Source organism: Vespa velutina, chromosome 4, assembly GCF_912470025.1.
Source record: "Vespa velutina chromosome 4, iVesVel2.1, whole genome shotgun sequence".
NCBI lineage: Eukaryota > Metazoa > Arthropoda > Insecta > Hymenoptera > Vespidae > Vespa > Vespa velutina.
In genome coordinates this window covers 7054435-7074086 of record NC_062191.1, presented here as the reverse complement: position 1 = coordinate 7074086, position 19652 = coordinate 7054435, and the positions used below count along the sequence as shown (strand labels likewise).

Here is a 19652-nt window from a genome sequence, read left to right as displayed (position 1 = left end):
ATTGAAATTAATAGATTGTAAAAGGAATCTCAAACAAAAGTAATTAGAAATTCATTGCGTTAAATGTTTGTTTAATCATAATCATTTCACACGGCTTATTTGAACTAACAATAGAAACTGAAAATGCAATTATGAGTATAAAAACATCTTAAATACATTCGTACGTGACAACACCTTTTTGTAAAATCGTGAAATTTCATACTGCAACTGGAAAAGTATCGCCATATATGTAGATATGCCCTGTACTCTTCCAATCGAAGCACAAAGGTTTTAAAACTTTGCGTGCTCACACACGGCGATGGAACTTTATTTCCCATTCGTATTTGTGGACAGTTTCTAGCAAATAGGTTCGGTGGTTTGCCCGGGATTTTATTCACACACACGTTAGCAAGATCGAGTATGTCGGTGACAGGGTGTGTGAGGTGGAATGAAAAGAGAGGAGGCGTGAAGGTAAAAGAGATGAAACAGTAGTAACGAAATAGAGAGAGAAAGGGAGAGAGAGGAGATACGATGGCTGTGCCAGCGGCATTGCTCGCGGAGGAGCTGAATGGTCAAAGCAATTTACTTCTGAACTCGTTCTCGAAAGAAAAAAAAAATCGTACTGTACAAATTCTGTAATTTTTACAAATATTTTAATCATTTTATTCCTTTGGTCGTCGGTGGCACCCATTGTGTGGTTTTTATTCTAAAAATGTTACAACAAAAACCTAAAAAATTGATAATTGTTAGTAATACTTTGAACCTGTTTTTTAAGCTTGTAAAATGTCTTGACCGATCCTCAGATTGAGAATATGCAAGACATTCCACAACTGATGACACAATCAATAAGGTGATTTTATATGAAGAAACAAGTGAAAAGTTATTATGTATTAAAATGTTTCTCATCCGAAAATTTATTTTTATGTAAAATGAGATGTAGTTCTTTTGACATATGCTGAATAGATTTATCTAAGGTTCAATTTTTATTGACAAGTTTTGTTTCTTCTTAATATGTCGTATTAAAGTGCTATTTATATGGAGTTATTCAATTATTTGTTATGTTTGGTTTTAATTGTGTCTAAAGTGTATCCGAAAGTAATTTAAGAATATCACAGAATAACGATTTGAAGAGTAGTCACATATTTAGGGCAAGCAGAGAAGTTGCGTTCCCTTCCCCGATCATGCATATCGTTCATGCAATTCTATCTTTCCTTTTCTATTTCTTTATTAAATACGAATTTGATTCTGAAGAAAAAACAAAAAAGTACTTCATTGTTATAGAATAAATCTATTCTGAATGTTCGTTTATGCAATGACTTATGTATCGATTTAATTGGCTATTATCTATTATAATACATAAATAATTGAAAATTAAAAGAAGAAAATTATAATTAAAACATTAACATTTGATACATTGAACATCAAAATATATTACAAAGCATAGAAAGTTATTACAAAAAGGATAATTGCGCATTCAATCGAAATTTGTGCATAATGGGGAATATTTCCGAAAATTCATATAATATTAGAAGTTGTGTTATATAATATAAGCATGTATCTTAATTAATAAATATATTAACATAAATACGAATACAACATTGATCTGAATATAGCATGCGAGATTCGTTAAATCGATACATGAATAAATCCAGATATTCAGTGAATATTCAAAGTCTATTTTGTTTAATACTAAACTTAATATGAACGAATTTTATTGTAGATATACCGCTTATTTTTTCATAAACATAATTTATCTTTTACCAATAATATAATCATTTACCAATATACGTGACTATATAATAAACGAAATATTCAAGATCTTCATATGAAGTATAAATAATTCTAAAAGTATACAATGAAATACATATCCTGTTTAAATTTTAAATACTATAATTGCATGTAATTATATGAATTTTCTTCATAATATAAGATGCTTCTAAGGTAATTATACTGAAATATTTCAATGTATATAAAATTCCTTACATTGGTATTAAAAATAGGTAAAGACAAAACAAAATAAAAGACTAAATAAATGATATTTTTATAAGTTCAAATATTTCCACAATAAGTCGAGAATCGTTATGTTCGTTGTGTTCTATTCCAAGTTACTGACTAGAAGTCTGAGAAGAGAACTAAAAAGAGAAACTGAAATGATTACTAGACCAAAAGAAAAGATCACTTCTTAGAAACTTGTAAGAATACTGGGATAGAACTTCTCAAGAAAAGGTAGATGCATTTGATACTTATTTTTCTGAAATATTTAATTTAATTTTTAATTTATCCTCTCAAATTTTCAAGTGATAGATTTTGAATTTTAAAAATATTTTTAAATTTCTTATCAATTATGCCCATCTATGAAATCATTTATAAATGAATAAGTTAAATTAATAATAAATAAAAGAATAAGCATGAAAAAAACTTTTGAAGTAAAGGCTAAAAGACTTAAACAATAGTAAAGTAGTCAAAGAATTTTCTAAAGAAAATATTCCATTAATTTCGATATTCAATGCAATAATACGCATTGATCTCTTTCCTAAATATTATATCGAAAATTTCACATTTTGTAGTAATAAATCAAAGCTGTTTAATCTGCACATGAAATATCGTTATATCATATTTTAATGATTCTTTTAGAGCTATTTAAAAAAGTATTACTAAGACGTATAGAATATGTATTAACTAAATTATAAGTAATACTAAAACATTAATTTGCTTTCAGAAAACAATCCTCCAACAAGTTCATAAATTGATTGATCATGTAAGACAATATTTGAAAAGTAAAAATATTACCTTTTCAGATATTAAATAAACATTTGACAAGGTCTGACACATCGATATCTTCTATATGCTAAGAAAGCTACTCTCACTCTTTATCATACTACGATCACATTTAACATAATAAGAAATTCAAAGCCCAACTTCAAAAAGTAATTTCCTCAACCTATCCAATCAATTCTGAAGTTTCGCAATAAAACATGCTTGAATCTGTCTTGTACCTTATTTATACTGTAGATCTATTAATTTCTATGAAAATAATTACAATTAAATTTGAAAATGGTACGATAATTTTTCTCTCTTATAATGATCCCTCCGAAATTGACTCAAAAATTGAATATAATCGAAAACAAATTAATCCATATAACTTCCATTGAACAAATTATATATATACAAATTCAACTGTTGAACATAAACAAGTTAAGTTATTTCACATTTCACGATATAAGGTCAATAAATTTATTCATAATAGCCTGGAGGAAATTGAGTGTATATACTTTAAGTCAATAAAAAAAAAAAAAAAAAAAAAAAGAAAAAAAAAGATTTTATTCCATACCATTTTTATTAGCTTAAATAAATATTTTTATTAAATATCTAAAAGGAGATTTCTCATGTAGATCTTTTATTTCTTACCATATGTTATGTAATATTTTTTTATCAAAATTTTTATTGCGATAAATTATAAAGAAAAAAATAAAAATAAAAATAAGATACATTATACTAAATAACTCCTAGAGACAAAATTTGGAAATACTTCTCGATCGATCGTTGTCAAAATAAAGTCAAAAAGTTTCTTATTTAAAATAAATGCACGGAAGAAGTGATCGTGATCGAAAAAGAAAGAAAATTCAAGAAAGCATTCAATTCACGATATCTATTCTTATATGTTCCTACATAGCTATATGCTTTATACAATGTATATACATATGTAAATACGTACATATGTAAGTATACTTTCTAGATAAAGTGACCGAACGTTAGAATGCAGCTCTAATAATATAGGTCGGACATTATCGTAAAAAGTTATCGTCGATAGCTCGAACGTGAAACGAACAATGAGACATCTCGAGTAAGAGAAAAACGGAGCAAGGTAAACGTTTATTTATCAGGAGGTGAACGATCTCGTGGGGTGGCCAAGCAAATAGATTTAAACCAAAGCGTATAACTTTTCTCAGTGTATTGTAAAGCCGCAGTTAAAGGAAGAAATTTACGCATTACCTATGTCAGGAATAAATTTAACAACATAGACGACCAGCAATAACAACTTGCTGCAAGTGAATTCCTCGGAAGACGAACGGATGATGAATTACCATCGTGTCTTCCTCCGGAAAATGTCTGCATTTGAGTGTATCTGCTGTAAGCGGATAAGCTCGGGTAAAATTCTAAATGAGTAAGACCAAAGGACCACCACAGACAGGGATTCTAGTGATAAATGGAACGGACGATTAGGTTCTAACGAATCGTCTTTCTTGAACGAAAAGAAACGATGAAAAAATAACATTCGAACGAATTCATATAAAAAAATATGTAACAATTTCTCTGTTATTTAATTAACATCAGAGGAAAAAGGATGTAATCGTCGAATTACAGAGGAACCTGTATCACCGATCATTTAGCTATAAGTATTTATAGAGACGCGCAGATATATATTTCCACTGGTCTAATTAATGTCACATGATCTGTCGACGGGTAGAAGCAACTAAACTCAGATCATGGTCTCGACACTCTGCTCCGAAATGGCAATCAAATCTTTTGAACACGAATTCAAACTAAGCGAAGAACTTCACGATAATTGTTGACCAAACAGGATAATGTCTATCCTAGCAAACTGTTCACAGTTTACTAATTCCGTGAATGACTCAAACCAAGGAATAGTTGTTACAAACAGTTATACGATATAGACCAGCTCATCGCAAATCTAAATCCAATCGTTTGAATTCATTTTTCTTCCCAGAAATCATTCATAATTTATTTTATTTTAAGACGCACACGATTTGCTATATCTTGTCTAGTCTGCGAAATATTTAATAAAGTAACAATCGTGTATAATATTAAGGAAGTAAAGGAATAATGTGAAATACAAATAAAGCAAAAAAATTTTACTGGTTCATTAGACTAGCTTATCTTTTTTCTCTTCTGGAATATTACCATATAATTCTTGTATAAAAATAAAATATTTGCATAAAGCATATGATTCATTAACGAATATTCTATATATTGAATGGTTGAAAAGTATTCATTCAAGTTCACGAAGTAAAAATACATAAAATTTGCTTCACAAAATAAGGCCCGTTAAAAGGATCCTATGTGTATCGCTATTGCTCCAAAAGTATTTGAAAATAAAAAAGGTATATCTGAAGATGTAACGAAATTAATGCGAATAATTTTGTACATTCAAAGTAAATTTTCTGCACCAATATGGTTAAATTTTGAACTTTTTTCCGAACGTCATACTTATTAGTTCAAAATTATCAAAAAGTCAACCAATTTATATCCTTAGATTTGTTTTTTTATAAGCTACAACTTTTTAAAATATTGAATGAAATAATCTTAAAAAAAATGTGATAATTAGAATATTTTCCCGTTGGAGTCACATATCTTACATTTTTCAAACGCTATGCCGAACCATAGCGTAGCAGTATTATTTTGGTGAAGATAATTTAATACTGAGGATAATTTAACGGTTTCATCTATCGATCATTTTATTTAATCATTTTCATAATATTCAGATATACTTTCTTGTTTTTTTTTATTGTTCTGATTTCTATTTATCGCTGATTAGTACTCAATACAAGTATTTTTATTGTTATCATTATCACAAAATATTATAACACAGCAATCGAATTTGGAAAGAAATTTATGTAATCATCGGGTATCGTAATTAAAATTGAATTTGGAACGAAATTATCATATTTACAAAATTACGAGTCGTATATGAGATTCGTGATATTATTACGATAACTGTAAAAATATCCCTTTTTCTTCCTCTCTGCCTCTCTTCCCCCTTCTCCCTTCTCTTTCATCCTTTCTTTCGGAGAATATAAATTGTGACATTACGAAAAGCTCCTTATCTTACCTCCTTGGCCATCTCCAAGAAGTATAAGTTCGCCATCCTCACGCTTCCAAGTGATGTTCGGTTGTGGTGATCCTCTTGCTGCGCAGCGCAATGTCACGTTACTGCCTTCTTTAACGACCATGTCTGTACTAGTCGAATTGTCGAGAATATCTGGAGGAACTGTAAAAGGAATTTAGTTGAAAAACCTTATTGAAAGTAGTTAGAACGAAGTTACATACTCGTAATTTCAGAAACTTTCTAATACGAAATTATTAAAGAGCACTGGACGCATTTTTACTGAAGAAGAAAGTTTTAATGAGTCCTTTGTGGTCTCGAACGTTTTCTCTACGAACATATAGCTTTATGCACATACCGTCGACTTCGTATGTAAAAAGAAAGAAAGAAAAAAAAAAAAAAAAAGAAAAAAAAGAAAAAACAAAGAAACAAAAAATGTGACATGCAAGCTATTTCTGTACATGTATTGTCACAAATGTTACATCGACGAAACGTCATACTCATGTAACACGCTCTTCCAATCTTTTTATTCCCCGAGAGACGGCTCGATATTGGATATCTAGTGTCGTGTCACTGAGATTACAACTTTACGTTATAAGTTAATTGCATTTTCTTTTTTGATTCTTAAATGATCTTTTAATAAATTATTTATAGGTTTCATCGATGTTTCATATTTTTATTTAGCGATCAACTTCATTTAAGTATTCTACGATTCACGAGAATACAGGAAAAAGTTTTTATTAATTAGAGGAATACGGTGAACTAACCTACTACTTCCAAAAAACCTGTTTGACTTTTCATAGGTTCGGTGTTTATTTGACACATGTAATATCCCTGGTCGCTTGGATTGACATCTCGTATATGTAAATACCACATCTTGTGCTCGCTGTGCGTCACTTTGATTCTATCATTTTTCGTTATTACGTGGTTAGCTATCGTCAGAATAGTCTGTGTATCAACTCTCAGCCAGGCGACCTGAAACATAAAATTAAAAATTTTTTGGAAGAATACAATAACGTTCGAAGTCGAATATAAAATAATATGTGAATATTACTCGGAAAATAAAAAAGGAATAACAAAATTTTCTCAATCATATTCAGCATTCGATTATACATTATGTTATATGTTTAATTAATACATTTTATTTCATTTGTATGTATCCAAATATATTTTAGCCATGACTAATTAATAAGTACATATTTCTATATATATAATTCGAGCGATCTGATATGGACAAATATTGAAAATTAAAATGAAATATTATTTATATCGTGGAACAGTTAATATCAAACACATAAAAATTATTAATATTGTTTTAGAAAATGTAATCATTCATTGATGACATGATTTTTCATTTTAAAAAGCAAATACCTCGATTAAAAATACTTTTTGTCTAAAAAATAATGTCAAAGTTCTTTTATGGTAACACCTATTGAACACTTTACGCTCGTGGAAGTAGCATTCGTAAATTATTCTGGTTGAAATCGCGTATGGTATATAACGGTATCGTTCAGTGAGAGTACAGAGATACTCTTTGATCTCGGTGAATAAAGCTCGTTAGACTTTCTTTGATGCACCATTACGAAATTGACTGCACTTTCGACGAAAAAGATATTATTTTCCAGGATGGACGATTTGTTTGACAACGAAAGGGTCTTTCGTTATGTTCTTACGTAGGAAAGAAGGAACTAGACTGTTTGATTTTCTACCTTCTGGCAAGAAGAAGAGGACAACGAGAAGGCAGTATCTTCCGACTTATTTTCCAATTCTCGGTGTTCTCGACGTACGCTTTTTGATGGTCACTTTACATTGCAAATTGTGAAAGCACGGCCCCTTTCTTTCGTCAAAACCTACCGTTGATTTTATTCTCTTCTCTCTTTCTTTCTCTCTCTCTCTCTTTCGAAGTTGTTCTTTCAAAAATATACCCTAGAGTTCTTCGAAACTTTTGTCACAAGAGAGTGAGAGAGAGAGAGAGAGAGAGAGAGAGAGAGAGAGAGAGAAAAGCTGTTTAGCCCTTTCCGTTTTATATCATTGTATATTCAACTTGGAACTTTTATAAAATCTCTCTATATATAGACGCACTATATAGTATATATCATTCCTCGGAAATAATTCTTACTTTTCTTGTAGGAAGAAAAAAATTATCATTCCTACTATTATACAATTATTTTTGTTCTCTCCATTCCTTTTTCTTTACATTTCATGGAATTTTATTAATTTACGATGCTTAACCGTTAATGGTTAACCGATTTTCTGTTATTCGTGGCTTGAATAGAACTTAGGCGTATTTCGTAATTGACAAAAAGAGGATTATTGATGGTCGTTTCTGATGACTAGTCAAAAACGATACATCGTTTGCGAGTATCATACGAGTACAATTTTTAGTGAAATAAAAGTCGCTTTATCCCTTGATATGTGACGAGCGGGTTGGATGAAATTTAAAACGTCAAAGATAAATCCGTGTTTTTCGATTATTTTTTGTCGTGCATCGGAAAGCAAAACAAACTACATTTTCCTCGCAACAAAGCTGGCCATTTGTGACAGAGGAAACGAGGCATCGTATAGACGACGGTCACCACCCCCTACAATTCTAACTCCTGTACCCTAAAGCACCACCCATCGAACCCCTCTTGCTTTTACACATTGTTGCCGTTCACAGCTCTAGTATGGTAGGTTATCGTCGACGGTAGCAGACCCGATAAACGCTGCTTTGTGGCCACTGAATTGCATCCCCGATCGAACCGGTTTAGCAACTCTCCTTCTCGCTGACGTAACCACTTTGGGTACTGGCGCAACCTGTTCTTGTACAGTAAGCCATCTCAACGTGTCTTCGATCACAAATATTCATCAATATCATCGTGTAATTTCAATGCCACCTTCGAGTTTACCTTCGAATAAGATTATGTCTTTTCATCCACGGTTGCAAAGTGTTTCTTATTTTTTCCTGAATAAGATAGGCTAACTGTAGGATAACTGTATACAAAGATAAGTAATAGAGGTGTTTAAAGAACCATTTATGTTTTAATTATATTCCTCTTTTAAAAGGTAAAATTGTTTTATATTAAAATAAATTTTTCATTATAAATAAACAAAGTTTTATTTAAAATTTATATTTTTTAATTGTTTTAATAAAATTAGTTTCGTGAAATGATCAAATAAGTATTTTGTTATTTAATGCCGAATCATCGATACGATTTCGCAACGTTCCTTACGTACTACGATTATTATAGTCGAATAGTTCGAATTGAGGGCAGAACATTACGGAATCAAGAGGATTGCAAGAATGTCTTCGGATTAATTGAACCTCCACGTATGTAAAATATTATTACAAAATAGGAATCTCAATGAAGCAAATATGTCGTCGGAGTAATGACAATGAATCTTATTTATATAACAACAAATATACCTTCTTTAATTCTTGACAGACTTGAAGATTCTGAGAAATCTTCAAATAAAATTATTTTAAAATTATTTTTTAAAATTATTTGAGAAATAATCCATTTTTAAAAGAAAACATTATATTTCTTGAAATATTTTATATGAAAATTAAATTTATTTATTTGCTATTAAATAATGTATCTGTTTTCAAATAAATTATTCATTATTTACTAGTACTATATTGTTATTTACTTGTTAGTTGATTTTGATGGAAATAATTGCCTTTCTAATATGTAACGTCAAAATTTTTATTTAAATAATAAAATTAAATGCAATTGCGAGAGATAGACAGTAAATCGTCTAAAACATTTTTAATTAAATAATAAAAATAAAAATTATATTATCATTATTTTTTATTACACGTTTACTACAAATATTGTTATACTTCTTATTACATTTATTAATATTTTTCTTATTACGCTTCTTATTTCGATTCGCTATTATGGTTTCTATTTGATGTTGAAAGCTGCTTAGTATCGAATTTACTTTCACTTGTGAATCTAATTATTCTCATTAATGAAAAGTATTAGAAGGATTGAGAAGTAATATTAATAAATATTTGAAAGATAATGAATAAACGGTAGAATAATGACGCAGTTACTAGTTCTATCTATACATGAATTATTTATTGGTAGTGATGGTACTTTCAACGATGTAGTTATTGACGAAATAATGAAAAAAGCTGCATCAAAAATTCTATTGGAGAACATTTTTTTTTAAATTATACTTAACAAGTCTATCTTGACGGGTACTATAACAGCAACGTGCAAAATCTGCATGAATAATGTAGAAATTAAAGGCCAGTTATCAGTTCTACCGAATTTTAGATTTCATTTAAAACAAATTTATGGCGATCGAAATCGAAAATTTTGAAAGATATCAATTTTCGAAAAAGTTGAAATTATCTAAGAATCGTTAAATTAATATATAGTTAAAACTGTTAAAGATAAAACTGAAAAAGTTAAAAATAACTATACCTACTCAAAAACAATTTAAAAATAATTTTTTATGTTTTATAACAACGTCTTTAGTTCCTTTTAAAATGTACTGAATTTCGAAATTTAATACCTAATTTAGAATAATAAAATTATTCAAATGTTAATATCAAACATTTTATAATCACAAAATTTTGTGTAAAAAAATTACTAATAAATTATGAAGTAAATATGAGTACTCAATGGAAATTGGAAATCAGAAATCTCATATAAATGAAATAAAATCTCACAATCGTTTCTACCTCGTATACTGCTATAAATGCCAGGTCAGGAAGAAAGAGATGATTTCTGGAAATCACGGTACATTGGATTGATATAGTGTTTTTTTGAAAGTCGTCCCTTCCTTTTACTCATTGACGATTTAGAAAGGATCGCACATATTTGAGCATATTTTGATTTTATTATAAGTAATATAATATATGAATAATTTTACAGCAGAAGTCACATCAAATATTTGTCAGTAAAAAACAATAATTGGAATTTTATTAAAATGTATAAAATGATATTCATGTAAAATGTCATTTGAAAATATATTTTTCATATATGTATATAATTGAAATTAAATATTGTATTTTAATTTTACCCGTTCATATCTCGTCACTGTACTATATAGGCTAGCTCTAAATGTTCCGATTAGAAATTTTATAGAAAATTTAATTATGAACAAAAAATGTCTAATAAAGGTCGAGAAATACTTGCTTAAAAAGTTAATCCACAGAAACCTTTGAAATCACAATTATTTTATACATATTTACAAATATCAACAAAAGTATGCATTTAAAAAAAAAAGTATTCAAACAAAAGTAATAGATAATTAAATTATCTTTCGAATGAGATAAAATTGATTGTTCACATAGATTTTGAAATAGGCAATATCAAACGTATAAAAATGCGTTTTTTCGGTTATGGTAGTATGGATTTATTATATTCTTTAATACTTCTTTTAATAAATGTGTTACGATTAATAATTAACTTTCAATAACAAGTAAAATAGATTTTCTTTTACTTATGTCGTATGAGAGAAGTCTTTGGAAAGGAATTAAAGTGATATCAATGGAATCTCAGCGGAAATGAGATTTAGAAGATATAGAAACAGAGAGATAGAGAGAAAGAGAGAAGAACGACATCGGACTTCGTCGGTGAGTCATGTCTATTGTTCGAATAATGCCGAATCGGTGCTGTCTTCTATACAACTTTGACTTATAAAGCATCGTTAGCATTGGTAGCAAAGGTAATTGCAACGAAGCTGCAAGAATTTTCATTCTCACAAAGAAGCTCCGCCGTTCGAGAAGTCAGAGCAAATTCTCGCATCTCTTTAGAAAATCTTTTCTCTTTAATCTTTCTTTGAGAGAGTTCACCCCCTTTCCAGTTCCTTCTTTTTCTATGTTTACTCATTTTGCTCTATTTACTGTCTACCTCTCGCAACCCCATTACCTCATACCATACCACTCACCCCTTCTATCTCTCAGACTTTTTTCTTCGGAGGTTATTCGACTTTGTATATGACGAACAGTGCATGTAAAGCCAAAGAACGTTTAATACCAAGCTAGAAAGTTTAACGATATTTGAATTATTTGAAGTAGTCAGCGTTTTTCCGACGATGAAATTTAATATTCACGCTTTCACAATATTTCCAGTTGTTTCTCTCGCTTTATTTCGAAATTTAAAATTTGCATCGTAAAAAAAGATTTTCATATTAATGCGCGACAAAATGTAGTAAAGGAAAACACATGCATATTATTCGAAATAGCTATTTAAATATATCCGAGAAATAGAGTAATCCATGAAATACATCAGGAAATCGAACAAGCGATTGAGCATGAAACAGAATTTCGGAGGAATCGGAGGAAAATCTATTGGTAACGTGAGGACGTAGTTCAAAGTGTCAGAGAACGTAGGAGGAGGAATGGACAACAATACGTAATACGCCAGCAGCATTTAATCGGGCGTTAAACGATCGAACACGAAACGTCAGAGAACGTTGGTCGAGCGTCTCGAATTCGTGGTGCGAAGTGAGGACACAATGACAGAAGCGGCCGTTTCCGTTTCTCTTCGTAACCACGAGTCCAACTAAAACGTCGTCCTTCCGCTTGCTCGAAACCACGATTCCTCTCATCTCCTGCCATCTCTCCCTATTCCTCTTTCTTCGTTTCTGTCGTACATCGTCGAGCAAGTCATCATAAATCGAAATTTGCCCTCCTCGCATTAGTGACACGGTAGCACGCTTGAAATTTTACATACAGGAACTCTTTTCCTTGTATCCGTTTTCGATTCATAGTACTTCGTTATATATTATGACGATATTTAATTCATTAAATTGTGAAAAAGAAAATAAAAAATAAAAAGATTAAAGAAATATCAAGGTTACAATCATTTTCATCTATTTATGTAAACGTTTAATTTTGTTCAAACTGATAATGAGGGAAAGATAAAGTGTTTTGTGGATAAAATAAACTTGAATTTTACTCATTAAAGGAGTTTGCCGAAGGCTTTCGATTGATACGTTTAAAGAAATATTTTTAAGATGACATCGTTATTTTCCTTCGATGCTGAAAACTGGAAAGCAAAGCAAAGAAGAAAGTTTCCTCACGGTAGCTTCTCAATCGTTTCTTTTCTTCGCAAACTAAATTCTTCTATCATCGTCTGAAAGGAAGGTAGATGCAATCACTTTACATTTCGTTGATATTCACATAAATGACGAACTTCACACAACAAATCATTTTAACAACTTAATTCATTTCAAAGATATTCGTTCGTCAGAATTTTTACAAAAAAAAAAAAAAAAGAAAAAAAAAAGGAGAATTGCAGTCTTAAAAGGAACTTATTGAATATCAAATAACTAACATTTCAATCGAAAAGAAACTTATGAGTTTCAATGCTCGCCCAAAATATTTTAGCATCGTCGTTTTCTCGTATTTCTTTCTTTTAATGTCCTCTCAAATGTAAATTTCCGACCAATCAACGACGTTGCAATTAATTTTTGATGCTCACGAATTGATTTTCTTTCTACTCTTTGTTTTGCTCGAAATTAATGTTTTTTTTTTCATTTTCTCGTCTTTCTTCTATACTTCATTTATCTTCTATACTTGATTTCATCCCTTAATATAGATAGACGAAAATTTATATTTTACGATTATAAAGTGTTTTCGTTCGATAAACTGTATGTAAAACTATATTTTCGGAATAGCTAATAATTTATGCAATTCGAAATTGGAACAATTCTTACATCAAAGAAAATATATGTGTGATATTGCAAAAAAGCATAAAGTACATGTTAGAGTATCTCGCTTGATTGAAAGAAAGGACACGTTCGTTCTTATGACGAAAGCAGTAGCGGTAACGTTTCAGTGAACTCACTCAAAACTGGGTTAGATGAATTCTTACAGTGGGGTTGAAAATTAAAGGGTAACGTTTCAGATGCTAAGTACCAGTAGGCTGTTATTACGGTATGCTCGTGACTCTTATGGGTATTACAATGGCCACCTGGAATGCAGATGGCGTTGGCAACGCGTAGAAATGCGTCCATTGTGTAAAAGTTGAGTGAAATGCACGAAAAGAAAGAGGGATAGTAAGAGAGGGCGAGTGTCGCGACACCACGACTGCCACCTTTCATATTACGCATTTAAAAGTAAATGAGACCAGTTTGTGTCACGAACTGTAGGTACTTCCTCACGTTTTGTAAATTTTCACTTCTCCTCTAATTAAAAGACATTCTTCCTCCGTGAAAATCGTTTCGAGTCTGCATCGTGCTAGCTTTCCAGCTCTATTCTCGAATTGTCGAAAGTACTGAACCATTTTTGTTGAAATTGACTCATCGGTGCGTTAAAAAAAACTCGAGATATTTCAAGGATCCGAATAGAACATCAAGAATAATTCGAACTTCTTAAAAGTTATGAAATAGACTAAGAATCAATTTGTGCCAACGTAATTATTCACATTTTTAAGTATATTCTTTTTCTTACAACGTTTTTATTCATAAGACCGTTTTAATAACTTACAACGATAGTAAGGAGTTCAGAGGCATTTAAAACTATTAAAAACTTATTTAAGAATTCGCTTGTAAATTAAAGGGGACTTTACTTCAAGTTCTTTTATTAAGATTCAATATTAATAATTACGAGAAAATGTTCTTCCTAACAATAATTGCATACATTATTATATCTTTTAATATTGGTATATTATTATAATAAAAAATTGTAATTGATGACATAATTATCTAAATTTTTTCTTTTTAATGAAATCCCATACTTTTTGATTAGCATATATAGACAACTAGATATAGTATATTATAAAACATAATTAATAAATATATTTATATGGTATTCATATGGAAATCGTATATATTATAAAAATATAAGGATATTGTGAAAATAAGAAAAACGACATTTCTTTGTGGGCGTACTGAATAATATCGCGCGTAATACATTTTAAGAACGTGAAGAAACAGAATAAAAGAACTACGTGTATTACGCGTCAATAGCGCAGAAAAGAAAATTGAAGAGAAAGAACTTCAAATATAATGAAAATGATGTTTAAAAGATCAATACATTCGAGCATACAATATGGCGAAATAGAGTTTTAGAAGAATGGAGAACATGAACTGTTCTCAACAATCTAATTTATATAAGATAGTCTTATATTATAAAAATTAATATGGATATATTGTTTCAGTACGAATCCGCACATTTTTATATAACAAACGAAAGTTAGTGAAATATTATACATTAACCTGTTGATGCCTCATTTTTATACGTTGGTATATCTGGATTCTTGAATCTCCTTTTATGTCTTCTCCAAGTTTTTCTTCTTTTCTTCTTCTCTGTTGTTATGAATAATAGACAAATATAAAATTAAAATACAAAAAATTGGCTGTACGCTCTGTTACAAGTAAGAACAATTTGTAAGAAAGTAAAAGAACAGAAAATGTCAACGACAGATCTTATAAATTATAATGTGCGTAAAATAAACATTAAATTCCGAAATCTTTCAGAACTTTTTTTATTGTTTCTATGTAAAACTAATAAAAATTCGATAATTAATTAATCAATATATCGATTAATGTTGATTTCCTGCAAATCTTGGACTTTCAAAATGTTTGATAAGAATCAGAAAATTCATCAAAACGTATCGGTAGAATAATAAAGGCTGGAATGGAAGATCAGAGTTAATTTACAACGAGTCGTAACGTTTGATTGCTTTCCTCGGTAATCCAAGAAGACTTTATACGCTCTGGGAGCTACGAAAATTAATGCGTAACGCGTGCACCGGATAGAGTAAGGGGTACGCACGTAAAAGAGAAAAAGAAAAAAAGAAAAAGAGGGAGAGAGAGAGAAGTTTCTGAGAAAACGAGTAGTAAAACTGCAAACCTATGTGGCAAACATGATACTCGTGAAGCATCATAATAGCTTCTCGTTGGAAGGATTCTAGTGATATAATCTGAAGGAGCTCAGTATATAAGCAAAAAATGTGCTTGACGCCTTTCCCAATACTATGTTGCAAAGAGTACGATAACCAGTATATAAATGTGCGAGAGACTGCCATATGATCTTGCTTTGTGCCAATGTTAACGTACGAGCGACGACGGTAAACAGGAATCGGATGAAGCTGAGAGAAACAGAGAAAGAAAGAAAGATATAGGGAAAGAAAGTGAGAAAGAAAGAAGGAAGAAGAAATCGTTGACCCGAAAATGGAAGTTTCAAGAATAAATTTTCATTATTTCCACGGGATTCGTGCAACCCTCGACTGGCGAGTTTCCAGAAAAATAATAACGTAACATTTTACTTCGAAACCGGTCGACATTTTCATCCTTTGCATGGATATCGCTCTCACCCTACTAGATTACATAGAGAGTCTCGTGTTTCTGATAAACGCGAGCTGAACGCTATGACGAAGGCGATAGAGTTGATCGTTAGGACGCATGGATAAGTTTTTGACGGTATTCTGCAGTAGATATTTATTTTTTATTAACTTCTCGCTTATGCTTTATAGATATAAAATACGGAAGCCATATTTTTATTCTATCAAGGTAATAGATACGCCAACTACATATTTTGTGTATTAACAAAAACAACTTTGAAAAATGATTAATATATTTTTAAACTGTTAACAATATATATATATATATATATATATATATATATATATATATATATATATATATATATATATACAGTCGTTTGAAAAATATATCTTAAATGTAAAAATGCGTTTAAGATGCGACTGATGAACTATGATCTTTTGATATTCTACGATTGTTTTGTAATGTAGTGAATTCATAGCTTATGATTGATTCTTTAACGTATTGATGTTATGGTTGAAGAAACGTATGTTCTGTTCTTTCCTGAAAATAAAAAGTAAAATTCTCCTATACTTTAAAATGTATCTCATAAGAGTGAAATTTGTCAATTATTCTCAAATATTATCAGTTATGTTAATTCCACTCTGTTTGCTCATTTTAACGATGATGGGAGGGAGGTTCTGCTATCCACGAAATAACTTAAAGAATTTTCTCACGCGAAAATCTTCACAATTCTGACATGCAAATGTTTTACTGCTCTGAAAACTCTTACTTTTCAAATACTTGATACAACCCAATTTGTCATGATCTACGTGATCTTTCAAGACTTTTTGAAAACATTTAAAACACTTTTGCAAGAATTCTTTTCGCTATCAAACTTCTTGTAAATAATGGATTCATAAATTTTATCTTTTGGAATTTTCGAAATCTTTTAGAGAATATATAACTATTCTTTACAATTCTTTAAACAATAAATATGAAATGTCTTTCAAGACGCAATTCAACACGTAAACCCGTGAAAATTGTCCAAATGCTCTCTCTCTCTCTCTCTCGGTCTCTCTCTCACTCTCTCACTCTCTCTCTATCTATTTATCTATCTATCTATCTATTCAATAATTCTCTTAAAGTGATCTTGAGATACTCGAGTGTTTCTTTCCGAGCGACTAAAAGTTCGTGCATACTTTGTCTAGTTCGGTAGACAAGTAACTTTATCGTACGCTTGTTTACAGCATATATAAGCCAAGAAAAATCGATACTGGATCGCTCGTTTCTGTGAAATCGATTCTTTACTTATAAATTGGCCGTATATTTTAGATCAGGCTATAATATTTTCACGTATACAAAAAGTAAATGAAACTTCAGAATCTATCAGTCTCGAATATTATTAGATCGAGTAACGTTTTAGTAACATTTTTAAACATCGCATTTCGAAGAAATGATAATAAAAAAGAAAAAACGAAAAGGAAAACTAAAGAGTACAAAAAAAAGTGGAAAGAGATGGAGAATTTCATTAAATCCACCCATTTAAAATCCTACCGTCGTTACGGTCTAATTCTCTTTCGCAGACATGGTTGCTGCAATTGAAATCTTGTTTTGAATTGGACTGAGTCCGGTTGACAATAAAATCTTAACTCGCTTAATTGCACACGTTCAATGCGTTTATGCAAATGAGAAGCAGACCAGAGTCGAAACGGCCCGACCATCGTGGCGCGATTTTAAAGTTATTTTAACGAGCATTTAAATCGTATGAATTGTATCGCGAACTCATGTAAATCAATGAACCACCTGGGGTTCATAGGGTGTGCCAAAGGGGAGTAGCGAGGAGGAACACTGCAAGGGGTGAATGCAGTGCTAGGAAGCAACGGATCTCTAGGCATACCATGTAGTAATGCGAATCGCATAAATTTATCTTCTTTGTATATATTTAAGGAAAAAACCAGGGAGAGAAGATTTTCATTTCTTTCTATTTCCAAGAAATCATATTTTGTATGGAAATTTAGAAACGAGTTTCCTTACATTTAATGAATTTAAGAAAATTTCATCTACATCTTATGCGTGTCTTTTAATAATAATTACTTTTAATAAAAAATATAACTCTAGACAATGTCAAAACTCTCTTTAAATTATATTAATTAATAAATTTCCTTCTAATCTATATCTAAGTCATCAATTATATTATTACTAAATCTTTTTATACATAAATAATACGGGATTTTTGAAACACAAAGTTTTAATAAAAAAAATATATGGAAATTAAATAATGACTTGCAAGTTATCATATCGTCATATCGTCATTATCATTTGAGCGTCTTTGCTCTGGCAACATCTTATACATATAAGTAAGTAAGTATATATATATATATATATATATATTTTTTTTTTTTGCATTGTTTGAACATTCTACAAGCGGACGTACCGCCGCACTAGTTTTTATTTGTGATGTAACGCGAAGACTTGAAACAGAAGTCTTTGGAGTTTTACTTTGCTGCTTACAATGAAATACTACTTCTTACATAATATTTAAGTTTAAAAAATCTGGTAAATTAATGTTTAATATTCAAAATAACAAAAAAAAGATCTTGCTATAAAAGACTTAACGAATAGTCATTTCAATATTCAGAATGGTTGAAAATGGAAATATGTACCATTTTCAAATCACGAAAACCGACTCTTCTATCGTGTCACATTTGCATCGGATGCATAATTTTCTTATATAAAACTACGTTTCCGTCCGTTTGGTAAGTTGGAACCGAGCTTAAATCGAGAGAGAGAGAGAGAGAGAGAGAGAGAGAGAGAGAGAGAGAGAAAGAGAGTTGGATATTCTATGAGCATATATGCTCGTGCGCGTGTTTCTGTGAACTATATACGGATATATGACGATTTATACGATAATTTATATGACAATCTAAATATGCAATAAGATCAGGCTCGATATAAAAGTCGTTCGAATGAAAATCATTAATATCATTTTATATACATATAGCAAATAAGAGACGAACGAATGCTTTGAAGTGTTTAAGGTAAAGAAGAAAAAAATTAAACAGCATTATCGAATGAGATTATTATTTTCGTACTGATGTTTCCCTTAGAAAAGCCCTTATAAAGTAGCAATATCGTTGTCGAAATATTCGCCAAGCGAAAAGGAACTGGAACGTCATTTCTTTCTTGAAACCATGCCAACGGGTATATTATGTCCGGTTCAATGTAGCAAATTCTTTAGTTTCCGTTGGTTATTAAGGTAATGCTCATACGATGTTAATATTCCTCTATTTTCTTTTTAATGTGATGATTATATATTGATATAAGATAATTGATTATACATTTATGCACACATACAGACTAGTATGTATGTATACGAAAATTTGTTTTCTTATATTAAATAAGCATTGAAAAAAAAATACATGAAAAGACAATTACAATCTACAGTTAACAGATTAAACAAGAAAATCAGAGGTTTCTTTTAATCCCCTAATGGCTTGCTGACAGGGATTATGTCATTTCACCATGATGGAACAATATTTTAGACAACAAAAAATGAAGAAATCATATTCCGTAACTTTGTTCATAAGTTTTTAGAGAAAAAGTTTTTTCAGAAAAT

General features: G+C 30.3%; 1 protein-coding gene across 7 annotated transcripts in view; it reads right to left on the bottom strand.

The window, feature by feature from the left end:
* The window catches only part of LOC124948348 (neurotrimin-like), a 126332-nt gene that overhangs the window by 20193 nt on the left and 86487 nt on the right, over positions 1-19652 (bottom strand). For 4 of the 7 annotated variants that reach the window (XM_047491826.1, XM_047491829.1, XM_047491827.1 and 1 more), the window contains 3 exons: positions 14987-15076; positions 6592-6799; positions 5831-5989 (listed from right to left, as the gene is read on the bottom strand). In XM_047491826.1, the coding sequence (XP_047347782.1) occupies positions 5831-5989; positions 6592-6799; positions 14987-15076 (457 nt within the window). The remainder of the gene's footprint in view (positions 1-5830; positions 5990-6591; positions 6800-14986; positions 15077-19652) is intronic. The other 3 variants (XM_047491828.1, XM_047491833.1, XM_047491834.1) reach the window with 1 other exon arrangement.